Below are 23,986 nucleotides of genomic sequence, written 5' to 3'. Positions count from 1 at the left end.
AAAGCAGGTGCTGGTGGGTGAACTCTGACTTAACAGAATGCTGAGCCAGTCCTCCATGCAAATCATTGTCATCTGTACTAGCTTCCGATATGAGATGCCCACCTCTCTTCCAAATGCTATCTGAACAAATAATCTTCCACAGGTACTCTAAATGAAGGTGTATCTGTAGTGATTACTTCCCACCTACTGCTTGCACTTTTTTGGTTGAAAGATCCAGTTAGAATGACTTCTTTAAAAGCAGTGCTTCTGAAACTTAAGTTTGTGTATGAATCACCCAGGGTTTGTGTTGAATTATAAATTCTGATCCATCAGGTTGGGAGTGGGCCCTGAGTTTCTTTCTGTAGGTGATGCTGATGCTGCTAGTTTATGGACCACACTTTGAACAGCAAGGCTCCATCCAGCATCTAGTGTTCCTACCTCCAAGTGCCTCTCCCTGGGTGTCCTTCTTTTTTTTGCTTTTTGTACCACTGCTTCAGGCAGCCAGCCTAGTTCTGCTGCATTTGCTTGGCAACATCGCCCCCTCCAGCCTCAGCAGCCTCCACCCTCAGGCTCCTGAACAACGTGCAGGGACATTTCCGTCCCTGTGGCTCCCACAATGGGGAGCTGGCAGTCTGAAGCCCTGTCAGAATAACATCACTCAGTGAAAAGAAGAGAGAAGCCGTTGAGATGCGAGTGAAATCGATAAGGGAGTCAGCGTTTAGAGAGACAGGGAATAGAAACGGTAGGAGGAAAGGGAGAGGGAAAAGAAGGAAAATTTTGTTGGAGGGAAACATTTTAAATGAGCTGCTTTTACTGCAGAATTTTCCGGTTAAGAGCGTTTCCTGGAGTAGTTTCCAATTTAGTTTCTAGGGATCCTCTAATTTCTATAACAGCCAACTGCTTGTTTTGTTCATTCATCTACTGAAAATCTTTTGCAGCCCTCTGGACCCAGGCTGAAGACTTAAAAAAAAAAAAATCTATATACCGTCTAACTAAACTGAGGGCCCCTGAGAGATGGCCTAGTTAGATGGGGCCAGTCAGCGAGCCCAACCCTTGCTGTGACATTAAAATCACTGGGAGTTTTGGAAAATTCCGCATACCTAGCCTGCACCTAGAACCAATTAAATCAGAACTTTGAGGTGGGTCCCACTCTTTAGTATTCTTTTTTTTTTTTTTTTTTTTTGCTGTACGCGGGCCTCTCACTGCTGTGGCCTCTCCCGTTGCGGAGCACAGGCTCCGGACACACAGGCTCCGCGGCCATGGCTCGCGGGCCCAGCCGCTCCGCGGCATGTGGGATCTTCCGGGATCGGGGCACGAACCCGTGTCCCCTGCATCGGCAGGCGGACTCTCAACCACTGCGCCACCAGGGAAGCCCTAGTATTCTTTTTTATCTGTATTTTTTTCATGCTTCCCAAATGCTTCCCACGTGCAGCCAAGCACCACTCAGCCAGACCTTTATCTTCTAGCCGGTGAACTGAACTCACTTTAAATAAAACTCTTAAGAGCTGTCCTTTATGTATTTAGGTTCCTTCTCATCTAAACCTTTGTCATGTTGAAAACTCTGCCGGATATTTTGGAAACACCATCTTTTTCAATCCAGCAACTTCAGTTGAGCAGCTGATTAAATAGTCAAGCAGCTTTCTGAAGCCCCAGCAGCTTTTCATTTTCTTGGTCCAGTGGCTCCCCCTGCTGACTTGTCCTAGGTAAAGCTCCCTGCTCTGCAGAATCTCACTGCAGGTTATGCTGCTCTAACCCAGAATCACACAGCATGTTAAAGCAGCTTTTCTAATCGCACATTCAACTTGTATGTCGTTGGCCGTTGCCAAAAATGAAGTCCTAACACGCTAACCCCTTATCCGGTGGCACTTTAGGTAAGGCCTAAGGCGTGATGGAGGAAAGGAACTGTATATATATGTGTGTGTGTATACCCAGACATACACACATAATACAAACACACATTATACATGCATATATTTTGCTTATCTTGCTACTAGAGAATATTCGGATATCAGCCATTGATTGTGCTGGTTCCCTGCAAAATAACTGCCATTGATATATACTTTGGATAGAAAATGGGGAAGGAAAGCTTTCATCCATACCTTCTCTACCCCCTTTCACATATATACCCTTTTCCGTATCAACTCACTTCTCCCTATCTGCCCCATAAGTTATAATTACGGCCAAATACAAATGAAGGTAGATGTAAATTCATGACCTCATCTTATGGCCCAAACTCTTGGTCATAGTGTTACATCAGACTTTTCACTGCACACGACCCTCGTGTTTAGGGAGGCAGAAGTTGATTCTTATTATATCTGAATGCAAAATGTGGTGCAGCCCAACCCTTCGTCTGATGAAGCCTCATGAGGCTGTCTACTCTATTTTATACAGCTCTTGTCATTAGTATGCCCTTCTTTGTCTTTTACTAGTATCTTACCCCATTGGCCCTCAGCACAGCGTAAACCAGCCCCCCTCAGCATTGCAGTTAATTGATCTATGACGCCCCAAACTGTTTCTTTCTCAAGGGTAAACATTTCCAGTCCACCTCATGGGGCATGGGTCCACCACCCCCCGACCTTTCTGGGTTCATCGTTATTTATTTTTGTTCCTCTTCACAGGTAGCACCTGGTGCTGGTGCAACAATCCAGATGGGCTCTGACTAGTGTACAGTATGATTCAAGGGTGAAATTGGTATTCGCTGTGTACTGCTGCTTAACGATATTACCGCAGACTTAGTGACTGAGCGCACACTTACCATCTCACAGTTGCTGTGGGTCAGGAGTCCAGGCCTGGCTTAGCTGGGTTAGCTCTGCTTCAGGGTCTTCCAGGGCTGCAGTCAGGGTGTCAGCTGGGCCTGCAGTCTTATGTGAGGGTCTCCTGGGGAAGGCTTTGCTCCCACGCTCATGTGGTTGTGGACGACATTCAGCTTCTGGCAGGCTGCTGGACAGAGGGCCTCAGGTCCCTGCTGGCTGTTGGCTGAGGCCGCCTTGAGTTCCATGTCCTGCAGCCCTCCTCATGTGACTGCTTGCTTCCTCAAAGCCAGCGAGGGAGAGAGTCTCCTAGCAAAATGGGAGTCAGCATCTCACACAATGTAATCAGAGAAGTGGCATCTCATCGCTTTGTCTGTATTCTGTTGGTGAGAAGCAAGTCACTGGTCCCATCCACACTCAAGGGGAAGGGCATGAACACCAGGAGTCAGGGATTAAGGGGCCACCTTCAAGTCAGCCCACCCCCATCTCCTTTCATTTCCACTGGGTGGTCTCATGGAATTTGTACTCAGCTAAAAGCCTTGGATCTTTTTTTATACAAATTGTTGCCTTCCAGGTCTTCCCATCTTGAACAGTTCATTGGTAGAACCTAAATACTGGACTTTATGTTTATTGCTATTGGGTTTCCCTGTTAGGTTCAGCCAGTTGTTCCTACCTGATTAAATATTTTTAATAGAAGAGATATTACATATCACTTCTATTTTGTGTCACCTGAGAATGTAAGATATTTTTCTATGTCTTCCTTTAAGTCCCTGATAAAAATGCCAAAGAGGTTGGAATTGGTACCGTGTGTGTGTGTGTGTGTGTGTGTGTGTGTGTGTGTGTGTGTGTGTGTGTGAGAGAGAGAGAGAGAGAGAGAGTGAGTGAATGTTGGACTAGAGAGAGAGAATTTTAAAAAACAAAAAGCCTTGCTCCTAATGCTTAGAATCCCCTTCTAGAGACTGGTTAGTCGGCTGTGAATCATTTAACGCTATCTGAGCCACATTCTCTGATCCTCCTGGGAGCATAATAGCACAGCTCTTAAGAACATAGTCTCTCTAATTAAACCAATTCCAGCTCCACCCACTTGATCAATTATTTTTCTAGAGAGCGCACAAGCAGGGTAAGAGTTAGGAAGTTCTGCTTTCTCCCTGGCTCATCTTTGAAGTTTACACCAGAGCAGAGTGTGTAACATTCAAGCTGAGTTCCGCTGAGCTTCTTCACAAGTTTCATTTAGGACTTCTCACCGAGGAACCAGAAAAAAATCTTCAGGAACCTAAAGGAGTACAGCTGTGAAGCAATCATGATTTGAGAGACATTGTATGTGTGGACTTTCAGAGTGTCAGTTTCAAAATCATGGAAGTTATTTGGTTGTTCTCCATTTCCTTAGAGCCATTGCTAAGTCAGTTTGAAATCGTCAACACTATAGTAGAACTCCCATCTCGGAAAACAGAAAACTCCAAGCTGGGAACCCAGCACTTTCCATGCCCATCACTTCATTAGTATAGACTTGTGTGAGCTGGGTTTATCCACACTCGATAGGCCAGAATCCCCCTGCGCTAGAGTTTCTGTTAGAGACCTCCCTGACGTCTGGACCCAGGAAAGCTATTAGGATTCCTTGTTCTACTTCAACCACAGGCGTGATTCATTTTTAGCAGCCCTGGGGCCTGTGCAAAAGCAAAGACTAGCGAATGTGAGAATTAGTGGAACTATTAATAATTTGGAAGGGCAAGTCAGTGTTTCTGACAGACACTAATTCTTGAACTCTGAGCTCTGGAAGTTTAGAATTCACTTTTCTTCTGTTATTTGGTGTTTCAGCAGAGAGCCCTCTTTATCTCAGCATCTTCCTCTGCCCATCATAGGGGCTGACATGATGGGTGGGATTTATGCTGTACCTGTGAGCACATAGGTAAGACCAGAAGAGTAAGTTTGAGGTCATTAAATTATAGTTCCTCAGAGTCAGATACTATAAACCTCTACTGAGAAGGTGAGATAGTCCCTTGTTTTTCTTTTTCTTTTTCTTTTTTTTTTTTGGTCACACTGTACACTTTATTTTTTATTGTTTTTTAGAGAAACAAACTGAACAGTTTTATTTACGACACTATTTACAGTCACCTTTCAGCACCTCAATATTCTAAGATAGTATATAATGATTTACATAATTTCTCTCTATAGCATCATAATTTGCTTCAAAAATCTTGATTCCAGAAGAAAATTCTTATAACTTAACATGAATCCCTATAATATTTATTATAAAAATGCCAATTCTACTATTAATAATAGAGTAATAAAGTCAGTAATATGTCTGTGTAATAATACGCAGTGAATAACAGTTTATCTTGTCATCAACTTAATAAAGTCCAAACATTCCCAAAGCAACCAGAATTTTGAGAATTACAGAGTCTGGATATCAATGCTTGCAATTGCCCAGGTGTCCACTAGAAAGCTGGTACAAACTGGCACTAACATTTTTAAGTGACTTTGGGAATCACTTTTACATATAAAAAAATTCAATTAAAAAAATAAAAGAAAAATATATGGTATTCCAAGCATTGTTTCTTATAATATTTCAACTTGTTGCATTGATTAAAATATAACCTGAAACAGAGTAAAACTGTGTTCAGCAATTTCCAGAAATTCATATAGTATCCATACATATGAAAAGGCCCACCTCAATAAAACAAAATAATATTTAATATTTCAAACATTCAGAAGCATATGAATGCATTAGAAAAGGTCTTTAAAAGCTACATAATAAACCAGTAGTTAACTCAGGAGAGGGATCTAGTTTTGATTAAGGTCAAAGGTGAATTTTTAATTTCTGTTGATTTTTTTTTCAAAGATCGAATATATATATATATATATATATTTTTAAACAGTAAATATGGTCTATTTTTGCTTCTTTCCAATAGAATACTTTTTTTTTTTTTTTTTTTTTTTTTTTTGCATTACGCGGGCCTCTCACTGTTGTGGCCTCTCCCACTGCGGAGCAACAGGCTCAAGACGTGCAGGCTCAGCGGCCGTGGCCCACAGGCCCAGCCGCTCCGCGGCATGTGGGATCCTCCCGGACCGGGGCACAAACCCACGTCCCCCGCATCGGCAGGCAGACCCTCAACCACTGCGCCACCAGGGAAGACCCTCCAATAGAATACATTTGATCACTTTTTTTTTATACAGCAGGTTCTTATTAGTTATCCATTTTATACACATCAGTGTATACATCGCAATCGCCCAATTCATCACACCACGCCCCGCACCCCCCGCCGCTTCCCCCCTTGGTGTCCATACGTTTGTTCTCTACATCTGTGTCTCAACTTCTGCCCTGCAAACTGGTTCATCTGTACCATTTTTCTAGGTTCCACATATATGCGTTAATATATGATATTTGCTTTTCTCTTTCTGATTTACTTCACTCTGTATGACAGTCTGTAGATCCATCCACGTCTCAACAAATGACCCAATTTCATTCCTTTTTATGGCTGAGTAATATTCCATTGTATATATGTACCACAACTTTTTTATCCATTCGTCTGTCGATGGGCATTTAGGTTGCTTCCATGATCTACCTATTGTAAATAGTGCTGCAATGAACGTTAGGGTGCATGTCTTTTGGAATTGTGGTTTTCTCTGGGTATATGCCCAGTAGTGGGATTGCTGAGTCATATGGTAATTCCATTTTTAGTATTTTAAGGAACCTCCATGCTGTTCTCCATAGTGGCTGTATCAGTTTACATTCCCACCAACAGTACAAGAGGGTTCCCTTTTCTCCACACCCTCTCCAGCATTTGTTGTTTGTAGATTTTCTGATGAAGCCCATTCTAACTGGTGTGAGGTGATACCTCATTGTAGTCTTGATTTGCATTTCTCTAATAATTAGTGATGTTGAGCAGCTTTTCATGTGCTTCCTGGCCATCTGTATGTCTTCTATGGAGAAATGTCCATTTAGGTCTTCTGCCCATTTTTGGATTGGGTAATTTTTTTTTTTAATATCGAGCTGCATGAGCTGTTTATATATTTTGGAGACTAATCCTTTGTTCATTGATTCGTTTGGAAATATTTTCTCCCATTCTGAGGGTTGTCTTTTTTTTTTTTTTTGCGGTATGCGGGCCTCTCACTGTTGTGGCCTCCCCCGTTGCGGAGCACAGGCTCCGGACGCGCAGGCTCCGGACGCGCAGGCTCAGCGGCCATGGCTCACGGGCTCAGCCGCTCCGCAGCATATGGGATCCTCCCAGACCGGGGCACGAACCCGTATCCCCTGCATCGGCAGGCGGACTCTCAACCACTTGCGCCACCAGGGAGGCCCTGAGGGTTGTCTTTTCATCTTCTTTATGGTTTCCTTTGCTGTGAAAAAGCTTTTAAGTTTCATTAAGTCCCATTTGTTTATTTTTGTTTTTATTTCCATTACTCTAGGAGGTGGATCAAAAAAGATCTTGCTGTGATTTATGTCAAAGAGTGTTCTTCCTATGTTTTCCTTTAAGAGTTTTATAGTGCCTGGTCTTACATTTAGGTCTTTAATCCATTTTGAGTTTATTTTTGTGTATGGTGTTAGGGAGTGTTCTAATTTCATTTTTTTACATGTAGCTGTCCAGTTTTCCCAGCACCACTTATTGAGGAGACTGTCTTTTCTCCATTGCATATCCTTGCCTCCTTTGTCATAGATTAGTTGACCATAGGTGCATGGGTTTACTTCTGGGCTTTCTATCTTGTTCAATTGATCTGTTTCTGTTTTTGTACCAGTACCATATTGTATTGATTACTGTAGCTTTGTAGTATAGTCTGAAGTCAGGGAGTCTGATTCCTCCAGCTCCGTTTTTTTCCCTCAAGACTGCTTTGGCTATTCGGGGTCTTTTGTGTCTCCATACAAATTTTAAGATTTTTTGTTGTAGTTCCGTAAAAAATGCCATTGGTAATTTGATAGGGATTGCATTGAATCTGTAGATGGCTTTGAGTAGTATAGTCATTTTCACAATATTGATTCTTCCAATCCAAGAACATGGTATATCTCTCCATCTGTTGGTATCATCTTTAATTTCTTTCATCAATGTCTTATAGTTTTCTACATACAGGTCTTTTGTCTCCCTAGGTAGGTGTATTCCTAGGTATTTTATTCTTTTTGTTGCAATGGTAAATGGGAGTGTTTCCTTAATTTCTCTTTCAGATATTTCCTCATTAGTGTATAGGAATGCAAGAGATTTCTGTGCATTAATTTTGTATCCTGCAACTCTACCAAATTCATTGATAAGCTCTAGTAGTTTTCTGGTGGCATCTTTAGGATTCTCTATGTATAGTATCATGTCATCTGCAAACAGTGACAGTTTTACTTCTTTTCCAATCTGTATTCCTTTTATTTCTTTTTCTTCTCTGATTGCTGTGGCTAGGACTTCCAAAACTATGTTGAATAATAGTAGTGAGAGTGGACATCCTTGTCTTGTTCCTGATATTAGAGGAAATGGTTTCAGTTTTTCACCATTGAGAATGATGTTTGCTGTGGGTTTGTCGTATATGACCTTTATTATGTTGAGGTACGTTCCCTCTATGCCTACTTTCTGGAGAGTTTTTTATCATAAATGGGTGTTGAATTTTGTCAAAAGCTCTTTCTGCATCTATTGAGATGATAATATGGATTTTATTCTTCAATTTGTTAATATGGTGTATCACACTGATTGATTTGCATATATTGAAGAATCCTTGAATCCCTGGGATAAATCCCACATGATCATGGTGTATGACCCTTGTAATGTGTTGTTGGATTCTGTTTGCTAGTATTTTGTTGAGGATTTTTGCATCTATATTCATCAGTGATATTGGTCTGTAATTTTCTTTTTTTGTAGTATCTTTGGTTTTGGTGTCAGGGTGAGGGTGGCCTCATAGAATGACTTTAGGAGTGTTCCTTCTTCCGCAATCTTTTGGATGAGTTTGAGAAGGATGGGTGTTAGCTCTTCTCTAAATGTTTGATATAATTCACCTGTGAAGCCATCTGATCCTTGACTTTTGTTGTTGGAAGATTTTTAATCACAGCTTCAATTTCATTACTTGTGATGGGTCTGTTCATATTTTCTATTTCTTCCTGGTTCAGTCTTGAAAGGTTATACCTTTCAATAATTTGTCCATTTCTTCCAGGTTGTCCATTTTATTGGCATAGAGTTACTTGTAGCAGTCTCTTAGGATGCTTTGTATTTCTGCAGTGTCTGTTGTAACTTCTCCTTTTTCATTTCTAATTTTATTGATTTGAGTCCTCTCCCTCTTTTTCTTGATGAGTCTGGCTAATGCTTTATCAATTTTGCTTATCTTCTCAAAGAACCAGCTTTTAGTTTTATTGATCTTTGCTATTGTTTTCTTTGTTTCTATTTCATTTATTTCTGCTCTGATCTTTATGATTTCTTTCCTTCTATTAACTTTGGGTTTTGTTTGTTCTTCTTTCTCTAGTTCCTTTAGGTGTAAGGTTAGATTATTTATTTGAGATTTTTCTTGTTTCTTGAGGTAGGCTTATATAGCTATAAACTTCCCTCTTAGAACTGCTTTTGCTGCATCCCATAGGTTTTAGATCGTCGTGTTTTCATTGTCATTTGTCTCTAGGTGTTTTTTGGTTTCCTCTTTGATTTCTTCGGTGATCTCTTGGTTATTCAGTAATGTAGTGTTTAGGCTCCATGTGTTTGTGTTTTTTACATTTTTTCCCCTGTAATTCATTTCTAATCTCATAGTGTTGTGGTCAGAAAAGATGCTTGATCTGATTTCAGTTTTCTTAAATTTGCTGAGGCTTGATTTGTGCCCCAAGATGTGATCTATCCTGGAGAATGTTCTGTGCGCACTTGAGAAGAAAGTATAATCTGCTGGTTTTGGATGGAATGTCCTATAAATATCAATTAAATCTATCTGATCTATTGTGTCATTTAAAGCTTCTGTTTCCTTATTTATTTTTATTTTGGATGATCTGTCCATTGGTGTAAGTGAGGTGTTAAAGTCCCCCACTATTATTGTGTTTTGTCGATTTCGTCTTTTAGAGCTGTTAGCAGTTGCCTTATGTATTGAGGTGCTCCTATGTTGGGTGCATATATATTTATAATTGTTATATCTTCTTGTTGGATTGATCCCTTGATCATTATGTAGTGTCCTTCCTTGTCTCTTGTAACATTCTTTATTTTAAAGTCTGTTTTATCTGATATGAGTATTGCTACTCCAGCTTTCTTTTGATTTCCATTTGCATGGAATATCTTTTTCCATCCCCTCAGTTTCAGTCTGTATGTGTCCCTAGGTCTGAAATGGGTCTCTTGTAAGCAGCATATATATGGGTCTTGTTTTTATATCCATTCAGCAAGCCTGTGTCTTTTGGTTGGAGCATTTAATCCATTCATGTTTAAGGTAATTATCTATATGTATGTTCCTATGACCATTTTCTTAATTGTTTTGGGTTTGTTTTTGTAGGTCCTTTTCTTCTCTTGTGTTTCAACTTAGAGAAGTTCCTTTAGCATTTGTTGTAGAGCTGGTTTGGTGGTGCTGAATTCTCTTAGCTTTTGCTTGTCTGTAAAACTTTTGATTTCTCCATTGAATCTGAATCAGATCCTTGCCTGGTAGAGTAATCTTGGTTGTATGTTCTTCCATTTCATCACTTTAAGTATATCATGCCACTCCCTTCTGACTTGTAGAGTTTCTGCTGAGAAATCAGCTGTTAACCTTATGGGAGTTCCCTTGTATGTTATTTTTTGTTTTTCCCTTGTTGCTTTCAATAATTTTTCTTTGTCTTTAATTTTTGCCAATTTGATTACTGTGTGTCTCGGCATATTTCTCCTTGGGTTTATCCTGTATGGGAATCTCTGTGCTTCCTGGAGTTGGGTGGCTATTTCCTTTCCCATGTTAGGGAAGTTTTCGACTGTAATCTCTTCAAATATTTTCTCTGGTCCTTTCTCTCTCTCTTTGCCTTCTGGGACCCCTATAATGCGAATGTTGTTGCGTTTAATGTCCCCAAGGTCTTTTAGGCTGTCTTCATTTCTTTTCATTCTTTTTTCTTTATTCTGTTCTGCAGCAGTGAATTCCACCATTCTGTCTTCCAGGTCACTTATCCGTTCTTCTGCATCAGTTATTCTGCTATTGATTCCTTCTAATGTAGTTTTCATTTCAGTTTATTATATTGTCCATCTCTGTTTGTTTGTTCCTTAATTCTTCTAGGTCTTTGTTAAAAATTTCTTGAATCTTCTCGGTCTTTGCCTCCATTCTTTTTCCGAGGTGCTAGATCATCTTCACTATCATTATTCTGAATTCTTTTTCTGGAAGGTTGCCTATCTCCACTTCATTTAGTTGTTTTTCTGGGGTTTTATCTTGTTCCTTCATCTGGTACATAGCCCTCTGCCTTTTCATTTTGTCTATCTTTCTGTGAATGTGGGTTTTGTTCCACAGGCTGCAGGATTGTAATTCTTCTTGCTTCTGCTGTCTGTCCTCTGGTGGATGAGGCTATCTAAGAGGCTTGTGCAGGTTTCCTGATGGGAGGGACTGGTGGTGGGTAGAGCTGGGTGTTGCTTTGGTGGGCAGAGCTCAGTAAAACTTCAGTCTGCTTGACTGCTGATGAGTGGGGCTGGGTTCTCTCCCTGTTGGTTGTTGGCCTGAGGCAACCCAACACTGGAGCCTATGTGGGCTCTTTTGTGGGTTTACTAATGGTGGACTCTTGGAGGGCTCACGCCAAGGAGTACTTCCCAGAACTTCTGCTGCCAGTGTCCTTGTTTCCATGGTGAGCCACAGCCACCCCCCGCCTCTGCAGGAGACCCTCCAACACTAGCAGTTAGGTCTGGTTCAGTCTTCCCTGGGTTCACTGCTCCTTCCTCTGGGTCCCATGCGCACACTACTTTGTGTGTGCCTTCAGGAGTGGAGTCTTTGTTTCCCCCAGTGCTGTCAAAGTACTGCAGTCAAATCCTTCTAGCCTTCAAAGTCTTGAAATTCCTCCTCCCATTGCTGGACCCCCCAGGTTGGGAAGCCTGATTTGGGGCTCCGAAACTTCACTCCAGTGGGTGGACTTCTGTGGTATAAGTGTTCTCCAGTCTTTTAGTCACCCACCCAGCAGTTATGGGATTTGATTTTGCTGTGATTGCACCCCTCCTACCGTCTCATTGAGGCTTCTCCTTTGTCTTTGGATGTGGGGTACCTTTTTTGGTGAGTCCCAGTGTCTTCCTGTCGATGATTGTCCAGCAGCTAGTTGTGATTCTGGTGTTCTCACAAGAGGGAGTGAGAGCACGTCCTTCTACTCCGCCATCTTGGTTCAGGCTCCCCTTGTTTTTCTTAACAGATGCTAAAAGTCCAGGAAATCACAGAGACACCCTTTGGGAACTGTATACATGTGAATATAAGGAAGTGAGACCATTTTGTAGCTGCTATATTGGTATTTGCTTTCTACAAATGTATATACGCTAAATGTTTTTCTTGATCTTAAATCCCTCTTCCAGGATCCATATCTGTATTTCCACCTGTCCTTTAAAGGCCCTTTGTCTTGACCTGCAGGCATTTCTAACATTTAATAGGCCCAGAACTAAACTCATTGCCCTCAGCCCCCAAACTTACATTCTTGATTTCAGCTTTCTTGTTCCCTCTCGACTGGCTCTTAAACAATAAGAAATGCATTTTACAGCATGACTCACAATGCACACATACATATGTACATGCACAGATATAACATGAATAAAAGTTGAATAAAATGTTGCTTCATAAAAACAACATGCATCTTTACTGTGTCTGTTACCCTCCGACATCTTCTCTTGGATTTCATCTTTTGAAAAATGCTGATATCAACACTCTAAATGAAATTTACAGTCCTCCAGTGGGTCATGTGACCTGCAGTTTGTGACAACTTGGAAGAGAGATAAAATGCAGTCTTCATGCATTCAGTATCTGGCCCTAGCCTCCCATCCCATAACCCAGCCAACAATAAAGCCCACGAAACTTCACGCTGTTACCCAGACACACCATTCATTCGTTCCTTCATTCATTCAACATTTACTGTGTGCAAGTTTGGTACGAGGCACATGGTAGGCACTAGGGATCCAGAGATAAATGTCATGGTCTCTACTCGGAGGTCCATGGTCTGGTGGAGAGACAGATGAGTGATCTAACGCTTATGAGGCAGTGAGTGGTCCTATAATGGAAGTCTGCACAAAGCCCTCAGAGAACACAGAGATCACAGCAGGTAACTGGGCCCAGAAAGTCCAGGAAGTCTTTCAGGAAAAGGTGACCCATGAAGCTAGAACAGAGGTAGGAGTTAACCTGGCCAGTGGAGACAGGGCATTCCAGAAGAGGAAACCGCCTTGGGAAGGCATGGGGGCAGGAGCATCATGAGGACTTAAACAATGGAGATTATTTTGATATAGCTTTTCCTTATAACCAGACTACTCAGCTGTCCCTCCCCTCGGCCCCCTCCCCCTCCCACTTTCTTTACTTGGCCAGCCATCACTCTGTGTTCCGTCTCCCACTGAAAGATCCTCTCTCTGGCAGCTTTTCCCTGCCCCGCAGGTAGCCTCAAGCACACCCTGCTTTGGGCTCTTGCCTCCTTCTCCTCACACTTCTGAGAGAGCTCTTCTTATGTCGAAGGCAGCTCATCACCGTCCCACTCCTCTGTCTCACCAGAGTAGGAGCGAGCGCCTCAAGGCAGAGCCCAGTCTCATCCTTCTGTCTTCTGTCTTCTGTGATGAACACAGTAAATGCTAACTGAGTGCAGAGATGAACCAACAAAGGGACAGGGAGACATACAAGCCACGGGCACAGGTTTAAGGTGAAGCAGCTTAACTGAACACATAGAGGACTTTTTCGCATATCACAGCATGTCATTTCAAGACTGAGGGTGACCTCAGATATTAGAAGCCTGCTTATTTACAGATATGGGGACCACACTTTAAATGTTGAGGCACACATTTTACATGTTGAGATGTAATTATCTTCTGCACTGTTTTTTGGGGGGGTGTTTTTGCAAAAGATTATTTTTGACTTTTAGAGAGTACCTCTTTTTCCTTCTAACTTCAAAGTATCTTGGTAGTGGAATTTCTTACTTATTAATACAAAGGAAAATCTGACATCAGAGGCAATACACACCCACTTTCCCTAGTGCACATGTAGCCTATCATCTCTAACCACACATTTAACCCAAATTGCCTTTCCCAAAAAGGCTTTTACAGGAAGCAACGTTGACTTCTAATTCTTCTTTTCCTTTGCCTACTTTCTATTTCCTGTGCAAATGGCCTAGGAGTTGTTGACAGGAGAATAATTTGAGGTGTGGAATCTCATCAGTCAATGCTATAATAACAAAAAATGTCTTATGTATTTTTTCTTTGCACGTAATTTTTATGGGATGGCCATAATATTTGATAATCACTTTGAAACAGAACACTGGATCTGGATGAGGATAGTGCCTGTGAAAAAGCTTTGTTAACATAAACATTGTAGAAACAGGTACAGTCAGGGTATCAATCATACCTTTACTAGGAGTGAGAGAAAGAGTTTCATGTTCTGGCTGGACTTGCATTGTTTATAAAACCTTAGAGGGTCTATTTCATATGTGATGGATTGGTCATGATCAAGATGTGATTTTGAGCTGAGTTTCTCCCTTTAGTTGCTAAAGTTTAATACTGTCAAACCCCTTTGTCCTTCATGCAGAATTCAGTGGGAGCTCAAAAGAGGAGCATCCCCCAGATGAGCTGTGTGCTGCCCGCACACCTGACTGTCTCCCTCTCTTGAAATAATGATCAGAATTAGTGGAAAGAAAGGAGGACATGCCTTTTGCAGAGACACTGTTGTCACAGTTGTTTATGTCAGGCTTTGTCTCTTTTCCTATCTTACAACTCTTGGAGCCCTCTCTCACCTATGGCCTTCCATCCCCACCCAGCCCATCAGTAGAGTGATCTTGTTTATGTAGATCTGCCTGTTAATGTTAGTGTTAATTAGTGCTTGCAAGAACTGTATTGTCTGATCCCCTGAACACTCTGTTCACACCCAGTGTTTCAGTGAATTCCGTGTTTCAGTGAGGAACGTAATACATGTGTTTATTAACCCTGATTCGCCAGAGCAGGAAGCAGTGAGTGAGTCTCTTGCTGTATGTGTGCCCCGCCTTGCCTTCACAGCCCTGTACCCGCTAGGAAGTCTATACATAAAGAGCCAGAGCTCTGTATTTCCTTATTGCCTAGTAGTATCTGCTAATCCTCAGAGATGAGGGAATAGGCGTCATTTCTCCCCATGATGTCTGCCATTCCTTCAGTTTTGCCAGCTTCTGGCTTTATCTCTCCCCCTTTCTAACTCATTTGACTGTCATATTGGTCCATCGTAGTTTGAGTTACAGCATTTGTCACTGACCCCCAGATCAGGGAATCCCTACGGAAAAAGTGGCTGGGCTGGATTCTCCTCCATTGCCAGCACCTCCTTGACCCCATTTTCTGAGGGTGCTTTGAATAGTATCTGATCCTTACATAGTGCTTACTGCATACCAGGTAGTATTCTCCCACAGATGAAAAAGGTGCTGTTATCATCACCCCTAGTTTACAGAGGAGGAAACTGAAGCTCGATGAAGTCCCATGGCTAGTAAGTAGGGGATCAGAGGAGTCTGTCTCCATGATCTGGGCTCTTAAACCTTTCATCTCCACTGTTCTCCATCAGTGATTTACCATGATCATTGAGTATAATAGCAATAGATGGTGGAACTGAAAATTCGAATAAAGTGTGCTCGTTATACATGAAACGGAATTGCCTTTTAATGCCTTTGACCAGATCATACATTGTGGGGATAGAAAAGTAGATGCGGAAAGAAGCTGGAAGTGTGGATAGAGAAAGACAGTGTAGGGAGAACAGTATTTGGGGATGAGGAAACTATATATCATGTGACTAAAGATGTTAACTCTAACCAACAGTATGGCCAGTGAAGAATGTGAGCATCCCAAGCTGTCTGTTCTGCTTCTTTGAAAGATTCTGATGCCCAGACAGAGGATGTGGGGGAAGAAATGACAGAATTCTTAGAACTGTTAAATGATGACACGTCTGATACTAGAGTGAAGGATAAAAGCTCATGAAAGAATCATGAGGGACACATACATACTTTATTCAGTTCCATGAAGATGACAGCTCATTCTTTGAGTCGTAAGCCTACTTACTAAATTTGGAGTTGATAAAATGCAGCAGATTTAACTTGTCTTAGCGCATTCAGCTGCATTTGTTAAAACACAGACATTCGACTTGGGTGGCTCTTTAGCTGGGTTTGTTTTACTGAAATAAAATCCCTGGCACACGATAATGGGAAAAAAAAATCGAGAGTTTCATCATATGCAGTGTACTGTTTTCTGCACTGGAGAATCTTGAGTGCTTTGGAAATAATAAGTCTGTTTCCACAATTTCCTGCTCTCCACTAGGTCCTTGGAACGCCAAATGAGGACACGTGGCCTGGAGTTCATTCTTTACCACATTTTAAGCCAGGTATGTTTCACTAATTACAAATGACTAAGTGCTTCCGATATGAAAAGGGTGAATATATAAATACTCCCCCTCAAGCTAATATATTACCTGGGAAAATTCTGGTTACCTTTACTGTTGTGTATTCGACCTCTTATTGGAGTTGTCCTTTGGTCTTCACAGTTTATTTGTTGGCAAAGGTAGACTGAATGACATCCCTCGTGAGAGTTTTTCACCCTGTGTTCTTTGTTTGATTTGACTGGCTAATCTCGAAGTAACCTTTCATTTCATCATCAGTTAGACTAGCATCCACGTCTATAAAGACAAACTTTAAATCAAACTACTATAATCCATCTGTGTGACTTCTAGTAATAATACTAGGGAAAGTATTACATTGTAAAAAGGAAAAATCATATTTTTATTTTTTAAAAATCTAGTAATACATGGTCAATTAATTTGAGTTTAAACATATAAAATGTTCTATATGTTCAACATCCCATCTTTTTTAATGTTAAATATTTAAACCCCTAAACCAGAAAATCTGAGGGAAAATGAAGAACTTTTATATAAGTTGTCACTTTTTTCTTACCAGTAGGTGGCAGTCAAGAAACTTTCAGTTTTAATAATTACGTTTAACGGAAGAAAAATCTCAAAATGGGCTATTTAATTTTTGTAGGAGGGATGAAAGGTTTGGAATTGGAAATTTAATAAAAATTAGTGGAATGAATTATTGTAAAATAATCTTTTTTGTTTTTTCTTCTTTTCTTGTTTACAAAACATGGATTATAAAATGCAGACCTACCATTAAATTACTGAAACGGATTTTATGGAAGATCTAATAGTCCATTATTTTATGAGGGCAAAGAGCTATGAATACTTACTGTTACAGGATCCAAGTATATTCTTTTTCTCCCCTTCCTCTCTTTTGGGGGACCATCAGGAATAAGTTATCAATCCCAAAGAATGACTGAGTTTATTTTTACTCTTAATATTTTTCTTCTGAAAGTACACTGTGTGCTGAGAATTCTTTTATTTTCTTTGGCTGCCCCAAGGACCCTTTGCACTTTCACTGAAAATTCTAAATAACTTCTATGTTATGAAAGACTATAGATACTTAATTTAAGATGGATTTTTTTTCTAACTAAACAAGAAGTATCCTCTAAGTGCTCTCACTAATGGATTTTAAGTGAGAACACAGCTCTTTATAAACGTTCCAGGTGTGGATTCATAAAGAAGCCTTGCTTCCTCATGTTAATATCTAAAATCTTAAGTCCTAGGGAAATAAAGCAGAGGAGAATATGAAAAGGGTGTAAATGAGTAAAGTTGATGCAGAAAGGAAAAATTAAGATAGTCATTTGGCCCACCAAGTTTCTAGATGAGAAAACATGGAGTAATTGGTTTATTTTGGTGTGAATAGAATTTATCTTCATCAACAACACAAAAAAGCATTTTTTAAATGTGTCTGGAAAGTACTATGACGTAATGCAAATTGAACTAACAGATTGGGAACTTCATGAGATCAGAGACTGTGACTAGTACGTATTTTGGCTCAATGAATGTCTGCTGCCCTGAATTTTATTGAATGTTTAAAACAGACATTATTTATGTGACTCTTCTGGTAGGCATATATAAATTAGGGTATATATATATATTTAAGTTATTAATATTATGTACAAGTACAACCACAGACACATAATATATAAAAGGTAATGGGGGTCCAAAAGAATAATGTGTTTAGATGAATGTAAGGCATGGGTGCTGACTAGCAAAAAAGATACTCCAGGCAACGCTTGGTGCTTGTGGATGAGAGTAGATGTGATAAATACTTCCTGAGTTGCCCTGAGAGGAGTCAAGGAGAGACAAGATAATAGACTGGGGCAAAGGGAGCAAATCTACGAGCCTTTTCATGCAGCACTTAAGCAGACCCATCAGGGGAGTCCTGGGGAAGAAGAAACACATTCCCAGAGGAGAAAATATCAGTGCCAGGGTCCACCTGTCCCACCCCACTTTCCACCTCCTTATTCTACCCCCAAAGTGCCTTAGAAAGTCTGAGAGAAAAGAAGAAAGTCTGAGCCATGAGGACATAACTTTGTTTTGCTTTGCTCGATAGACTTCATTTTTTAAGAGCAGTTTTAGGTTCATAGCAAAACTGAGCAGAAGGTGCAGAGATTTCCCATACATCCCCTGCCCTGACACATGTGCAGCCTCCCCCCTTATCAACATCCGCCACCAGAGTGGTACATTCGTTACAGTTTGATGAACTTACGCTGACACATCATTATCACCCAAAGTCCATAGTTTACGTTAGGATTCATTCTTGGTGTTGCACATTCTGTGGTCTGTACAAAGTATGATGACATTTATCCACCATTACAGTATCACACAGAGTAGCATCACTGCCCTAAAAATCCTCTGTGTTCTGCCTGTTTATCCCTCCCTCTTCCCTAAGCCCTGGCAACCACTAATCTTTTTACTGTCTCCATAGTTTTGCCTTTTCCAGAATGTCATATAATTGGAATCATCTGAAAAGGATGTCGCCTTTTCAGATTGGCTTCCTTCATTTACTAATATGCATTTAAGTTTCCTCCAGGTCTCTTCATGGCTTGATAGCTCATTTCTTTTTACCACTGAATAATATTCCATTGTCTGGATGCACCCCTGTTTATGTATCCATTCATGTACTGAAGAACATGTTGATTGTTCCAAGTTTGGGCATTTATGGATAAAAATGCTCTAAACATCACTGGCACTGGGTTTCAACTCCTTTGGGTAAATACCAAGGAGTGCGATTGATAGATCGTAAAAATTATACTTTGTCCAATTTTTGAATAGATAATAAATTTAAGCAATTCAAAATATCAAACCATATAAAAAAGGAGCACAGTACAAAGCCTCCCCACCCTGTCTGCCACCTGCCTATTTCCCCAGAACGATTGCCCCAACCACAGGCCCCCACTTATTAGTTTCTGTTATGTTTCTTTCCTTTATGTAAATGTAAAAAATTATGAATATATTTTTTCATATTTCCCATATTAAACACAATTTTGGGTCTTGCTTTTCTCATTAATGCATCCTGTAGGTCCACTCATGTCAATGTATAGAGAAGGCCAGTGTGGCTTCCCTCTTTTCCTGCAGCCACATTGTTTTACATTGTGTGGATTTAACCTGTCCCTACTTATGGACATTTGGGTTGTTTCCAGTGTTTTTTCCATTATAAATATTATAACCGGTATATACACACATAAATGTACAGATGCGCATCACATCTGTACAAGTATATCTGAAGGATAAATTACCAGAAGTAGGGTTGAAGAATTAGTAAGTATACAGTGACCCTTGACCAGCACGGATTGAGCTGTATGGATCCATTATACGTGGATTGTTTTCATTAATACCCACTACTGTACTACATGGCGGTTGATTGAATCAGGGATGTGGAACCACAGATACCAAGGACAGACTATAAATTATAGGCAGATTTTTGACTGCAGGAGAGTCAATGCCCCTATCTCCTGTGTTGTTCAGGGGTCAACTGTATACAATTATAATTTTGAACACTAATGTCAAATTGTTGTCCAAAAGGATGGTACCAGTTGTCTCTGTTACCAGCAATACATGAGAACGCTTCTTCTCCACTCCAAACTTTTCAGTTTTGCCTGTTAGGTGACAAAAAAAATCTTAATATAATTTTAATTTGCATGCTTCTTTTATGACGAGGCTGAGCATCTTTTCATATGTTTCAGGATCACTTGTATTTCCTTTTCTGTGAGCAACTAATATCTTTTGCCAATTTACAGTAGAGTTGCATGTCGTTTGCCACATTCTTACTAATTTCTAGGGGTTCTTTATATATTAGAGAAAGTATCATTTTTCTATAAACAGGCTTTGCTTCTCTGGAATTTTTAAAAATGACTCTTTCTAATTTGGGTTTTTTTTTTTTTTTTTTTTTTTTTTTTTTTTTTTTTTTTTTTTTTTTTGCGGTACGCGGGCCTCTCACTGTTGTGGCCTCTCCCGTTGCGGGCACAGGCTCCAGACACACAGGCTCAGCGGCCATGGCTCACGGGCCCAGCTGCTCCGCGGCATGTGGGATCTTCCCAGACCGGGGCACGAACCCGTGTCCCCTGCATCGGCAGGCGGACTCTCAACCACTGCGCCACCAGGGAAGCCCAACTCTTTCTAATTTTTAAGCAATTTTGAAAATAATCCTCACTCTCATATCTTACTAGTCTTGTTTAACTTGTTTTGCCTCAAGAGAAAAAAATTCTGTGTTGGCTTAGAACAATTGTTAAGATTTTAAAAGAACAACTAGATAACAACTGGGATTGATTCTTTAGAATTTATCCTGTATGTGTCCTCTTCTGCACTTATATTTATGCTAACACAAAATTCCTTAACTTCAGCTTATTCCCATAGCAGCCAGGCAGCTGGCCACAGCTGCATAAAATAAATAAATATATGTGTAACACACACATGCGCACGTACACACACACGTGTGTGTTACATATAATAAGAAATCTAACCTTGGGAGCTGCCACTTTCTCATCAGTTACTTCTATTTAAATTTCTCTCAAAAGAAGTAGGAAGTGGGTCTGTGTCTTCTTTGAACCTGATTGCCTTCTCACTTCTTTTTCCTCACCCTCAGGTTCTGTGGTTTATGGTCTCAAAATTAGGGGTCTCTCCCTCTCTCCCTCTCCAGTCCCTCTCTGTCCTTCCTTCTCCCCTCTCCCCCTTCTCCCCACCTCTCATACTAGAGGGTCTCCTTCTATCACTATCCTCAGGATGCTTGCTGTGGGCCAGCCTCGGAGGTGAAAGGTGACTCCAGGGTATTCTTAGCACTTCAGTAATTTTGTCACCTTCGAAGAGATTCATCACAGGCCAAACCCCATTCTCTCTATCAAAAAGTAAGAGTCTACTGCAAAATTACTATATTTTCCCTTTCACTTGTTTCATAGTGACTCACTACTGGGATGCTTTTGCGTAATGCCCTCTGCTCCGTTTCCTTCTGGGATGGGAAGAGCCTTCCCTGTGTGACTCCCAGGACCACTTTGCCCCGCCTGCTTTGCCCTCAGCTACTTTATGTCAACAGAGGCCGCATGGCTCATACACCTCTGGTGAAGTGATGCTTGAAATTCTTTGTTATAAGACAGACTTAGCATTAATATTTTTTAGAAACACATCTTGGGTATGTATTGGAGGGGTTGTTTGGGATTTGTAGAATTGTGGTAGCCGCAGATCAGGGCAGAATATAGGTAGACATTTGAGGTTCTCCAGACTAGTAGAATCAGGGTGAGAGACTGAGAATTCTGAGAAGATTTTGCAGTTTCCTACTGTCAGGGAAAACCGTTGGCTGCTTCAGCTGGGAGTAAGAACGGTGTTTTGGTTGTGCGGTAACTATTTAAGCAAATTGAACATTAGAGCCGGAAGAAGTTCCAAGGGGCATCTAGCCCTGCTCAGTCCTTTGTAAGGCTAGGAACCTGAGGTCAGAGATGTTAAAGGACTTCCCCAAAGTCAGTGTCAGAGATGAAAGTAGATCCCAGGAGGTCTCCCTGAGTTTCAGTTCAGTGCCCTTTTTTTGCAGCATGAATCATGGGTGATCATGCTACTGCATCTGTATTACAATTTCTCGTTGACCTTCTTCTAATGAACAGTTTATTGACAATTAGTCTATCAAGAAAGTAGCAAAAAAGTAGGAAGGATCTGATCTCTGTACTTAGTAAAACATGGACCCACAAACATCACTTTGTATGAAATACTTTGGCCCCGAAATAACATGTGGAGTCCATGTATGAAACTTTTTTCATCTCTTAAATGCTTCCAACAAAAGGGGCATTCAACAGCTATTTAATGACCAGTTGTTATTCAGGAGTTTAGAAAAGGAAGGCACTGTAAAATGCAGGGAGAGAAAAATGTTGCTAGACAGGAAGCAATTAAAAGTAATGAAATTTAGACTGAAATAATTCTATTTTTCCCAAATCAAGCAAGGGAACAGAGTATTTCTAAAGTGATTATATTATTCTGAAGAGAAAGTTATCTAATCCAAAAAGCAGTTTGATTAAGCAAAGTTTGTTAAAGTCAGAATTTCTTGCAATGAATTTGCCGTTGGAGGCAAATTGCAAAAAGGGAGTATTTTAAACACTCTGTGCCCCAAACTAAGCCCACAGACACACTGACCTTGAAGGCAACATATAAATATGGACTTCATTGTACTCAGACTCTATAATGAGGTGAAAAACTTCTCCTCAATTCCACCTATTCACAGGCCTAACTGAGGCCCCCAAACTAAATAGATTCAGACTTCTTAATTCCAGAGGGAAGATGTAAATTTTTTCAGAATACCATGATGGGACTTCCCTGGTGGCACAGTGGTTAAGAATCCACCTGCCAATGCAGGGGACACGGGTTTGAGGCCTGGTCCAGGAAGACCTCACATGCCGCAGAGCAACTAAGCCCGTGCGCCACAACTACTGAGCCTGCGCTCTAGGGCCCGTGAGCGACAACTACTGAACCCGCGTGCCACAGCTACTGAAGCCCGCGTGCCCTAGAGCCCGTGCTCCACAACAAGAGAAGCCACCGCAATGAGAAGCCCACACACCACAACTAAGAGTAGCCCCCGCTCACTGCAGCTAGAGAACGTCCACTCACAGCAACAAAGACCCAACGTGGCCAAAAAAGTTTTTTTTTATTTTTTTAAATTAAAAAGAAATAGAATACCGTGATGATAACACCTTACGTTTTATGTTGTATTTTATTATTTACAAAGCATTTCAACATATTATCTCAGTTGGTATTTAGAACAACTCCTGAGTTATTATAATGTTATTGTCCTAATACTGTTATCCCAATTTACAGACAAGGCAACTGGGAAACTGAGGCTTGGAGAGTTTGTGTGGCTTGTCCAAGGCCACATCTGCAGTATGTAGCGGAGCCCAAACGCAAACCCAGGCCTGCAGTCCCTGGCCTGCTATTCTTACGGATGCCTGCCAGTCTCTTTAAGAGAGCTTCCCCGTCTGCAAACATAGGAGTATGATGAGGGAGAATTGTCAGCTTCTTCTCAGCCCTGCCTGGTGGCATCTTGGAAAAGATCTCTATATATCTTCTTGTAGGTACCAGAACCCACCCTCCACCTGCTAAATATGGGTATCTTCTTTGAAACTTGTGCTTCCAATAAATTGTCAACTCCAAACACCCTCTGTGGGTGTTTAGTTTTAACGTACAGTCCTTGGTACATATTATGGGAATTGCCTAGTTCCATGATTTGCACACCAGAGGAGATCTGAACCTGTAGCCTTTGTTCACACTCTGGACTTCCCCTAGTCTGTAAGAAGGTGATGGAAAAACTGCGGAAGCAGTAGAAATTGTTTGGTGGGATATTCAGTGCAGGGCGGTTGAGAGGAGGGTGGTTTCGTGCCATGATGTTGCCCTGCACAGACCACGCCTGCTGTCAGGAGACACCTGTGGACATGCAGGGCCACCTTCCTTACTCTTCCAGAAGCATCCCGTCTGCTCCCTCCAGCTCATGGAATTCCTGTGGACGTTAAATGAGATAATCCATTTTTACATCCTCTTCATTACTTTTTACATACTTATACTTTACCTATTTTTAAGAAGATTTGAGCTGGCTGTGTAATTGGTATAAAAGTGCTTTTAAACTGTTAGGGGCATGTAACTACAAAGTAATATTTTGTACCATTTATACTGTGTCCTCTGCCCGGTGTTTTCTTTCCCACTTTAATCTTTACCTCAAGAATCTTTTTTTATGTCCTTTTTTTTTTTTTTTTTGAGCAATTGATAGCAAATGTAACCGTCATGGGTAACATCTGAATATACTAGGGTGTAACTATGTGATGGTTATAAAA

The 23,986-nt window shown here is 40.9% G+C and overlaps 1 protein-coding gene across 4 annotated transcripts in view; it reads left to right on the top strand.

Moving 5' to 3' along the window:
- Positions 1-23,986, top strand: part of CDK14 (cyclin dependent kinase 14) — a 614,965-nt gene that overhangs the window by 460,891 nt on the left and 130,088 nt on the right. For all 4 annotated transcript variants that reach the window (XM_060108929.1, XM_060108927.1, XM_060108930.1 and 1 more), the window contains one exon: positions 16,091-16,154. In XM_060108929.1, coding sequence (XP_059964912.1) covers positions 16,091-16,154 — 64 coding nt within the window. The remainder of the gene's footprint in view (positions 1-16,090; positions 16,155-23,986) is intronic.

This window comes from Mesoplodon densirostris, chromosome 9, assembly GCF_025265405.1.
Source record: "Mesoplodon densirostris isolate mMesDen1 chromosome 9, mMesDen1 primary haplotype, whole genome shotgun sequence".
Classification (NCBI taxonomy): Eukaryota; Metazoa; Chordata; class Mammalia; order Artiodactyla; family Ziphiidae; genus Mesoplodon; species Mesoplodon densirostris.
This window is presented reverse-complemented; position numbering and strand designations above follow the sequence as displayed.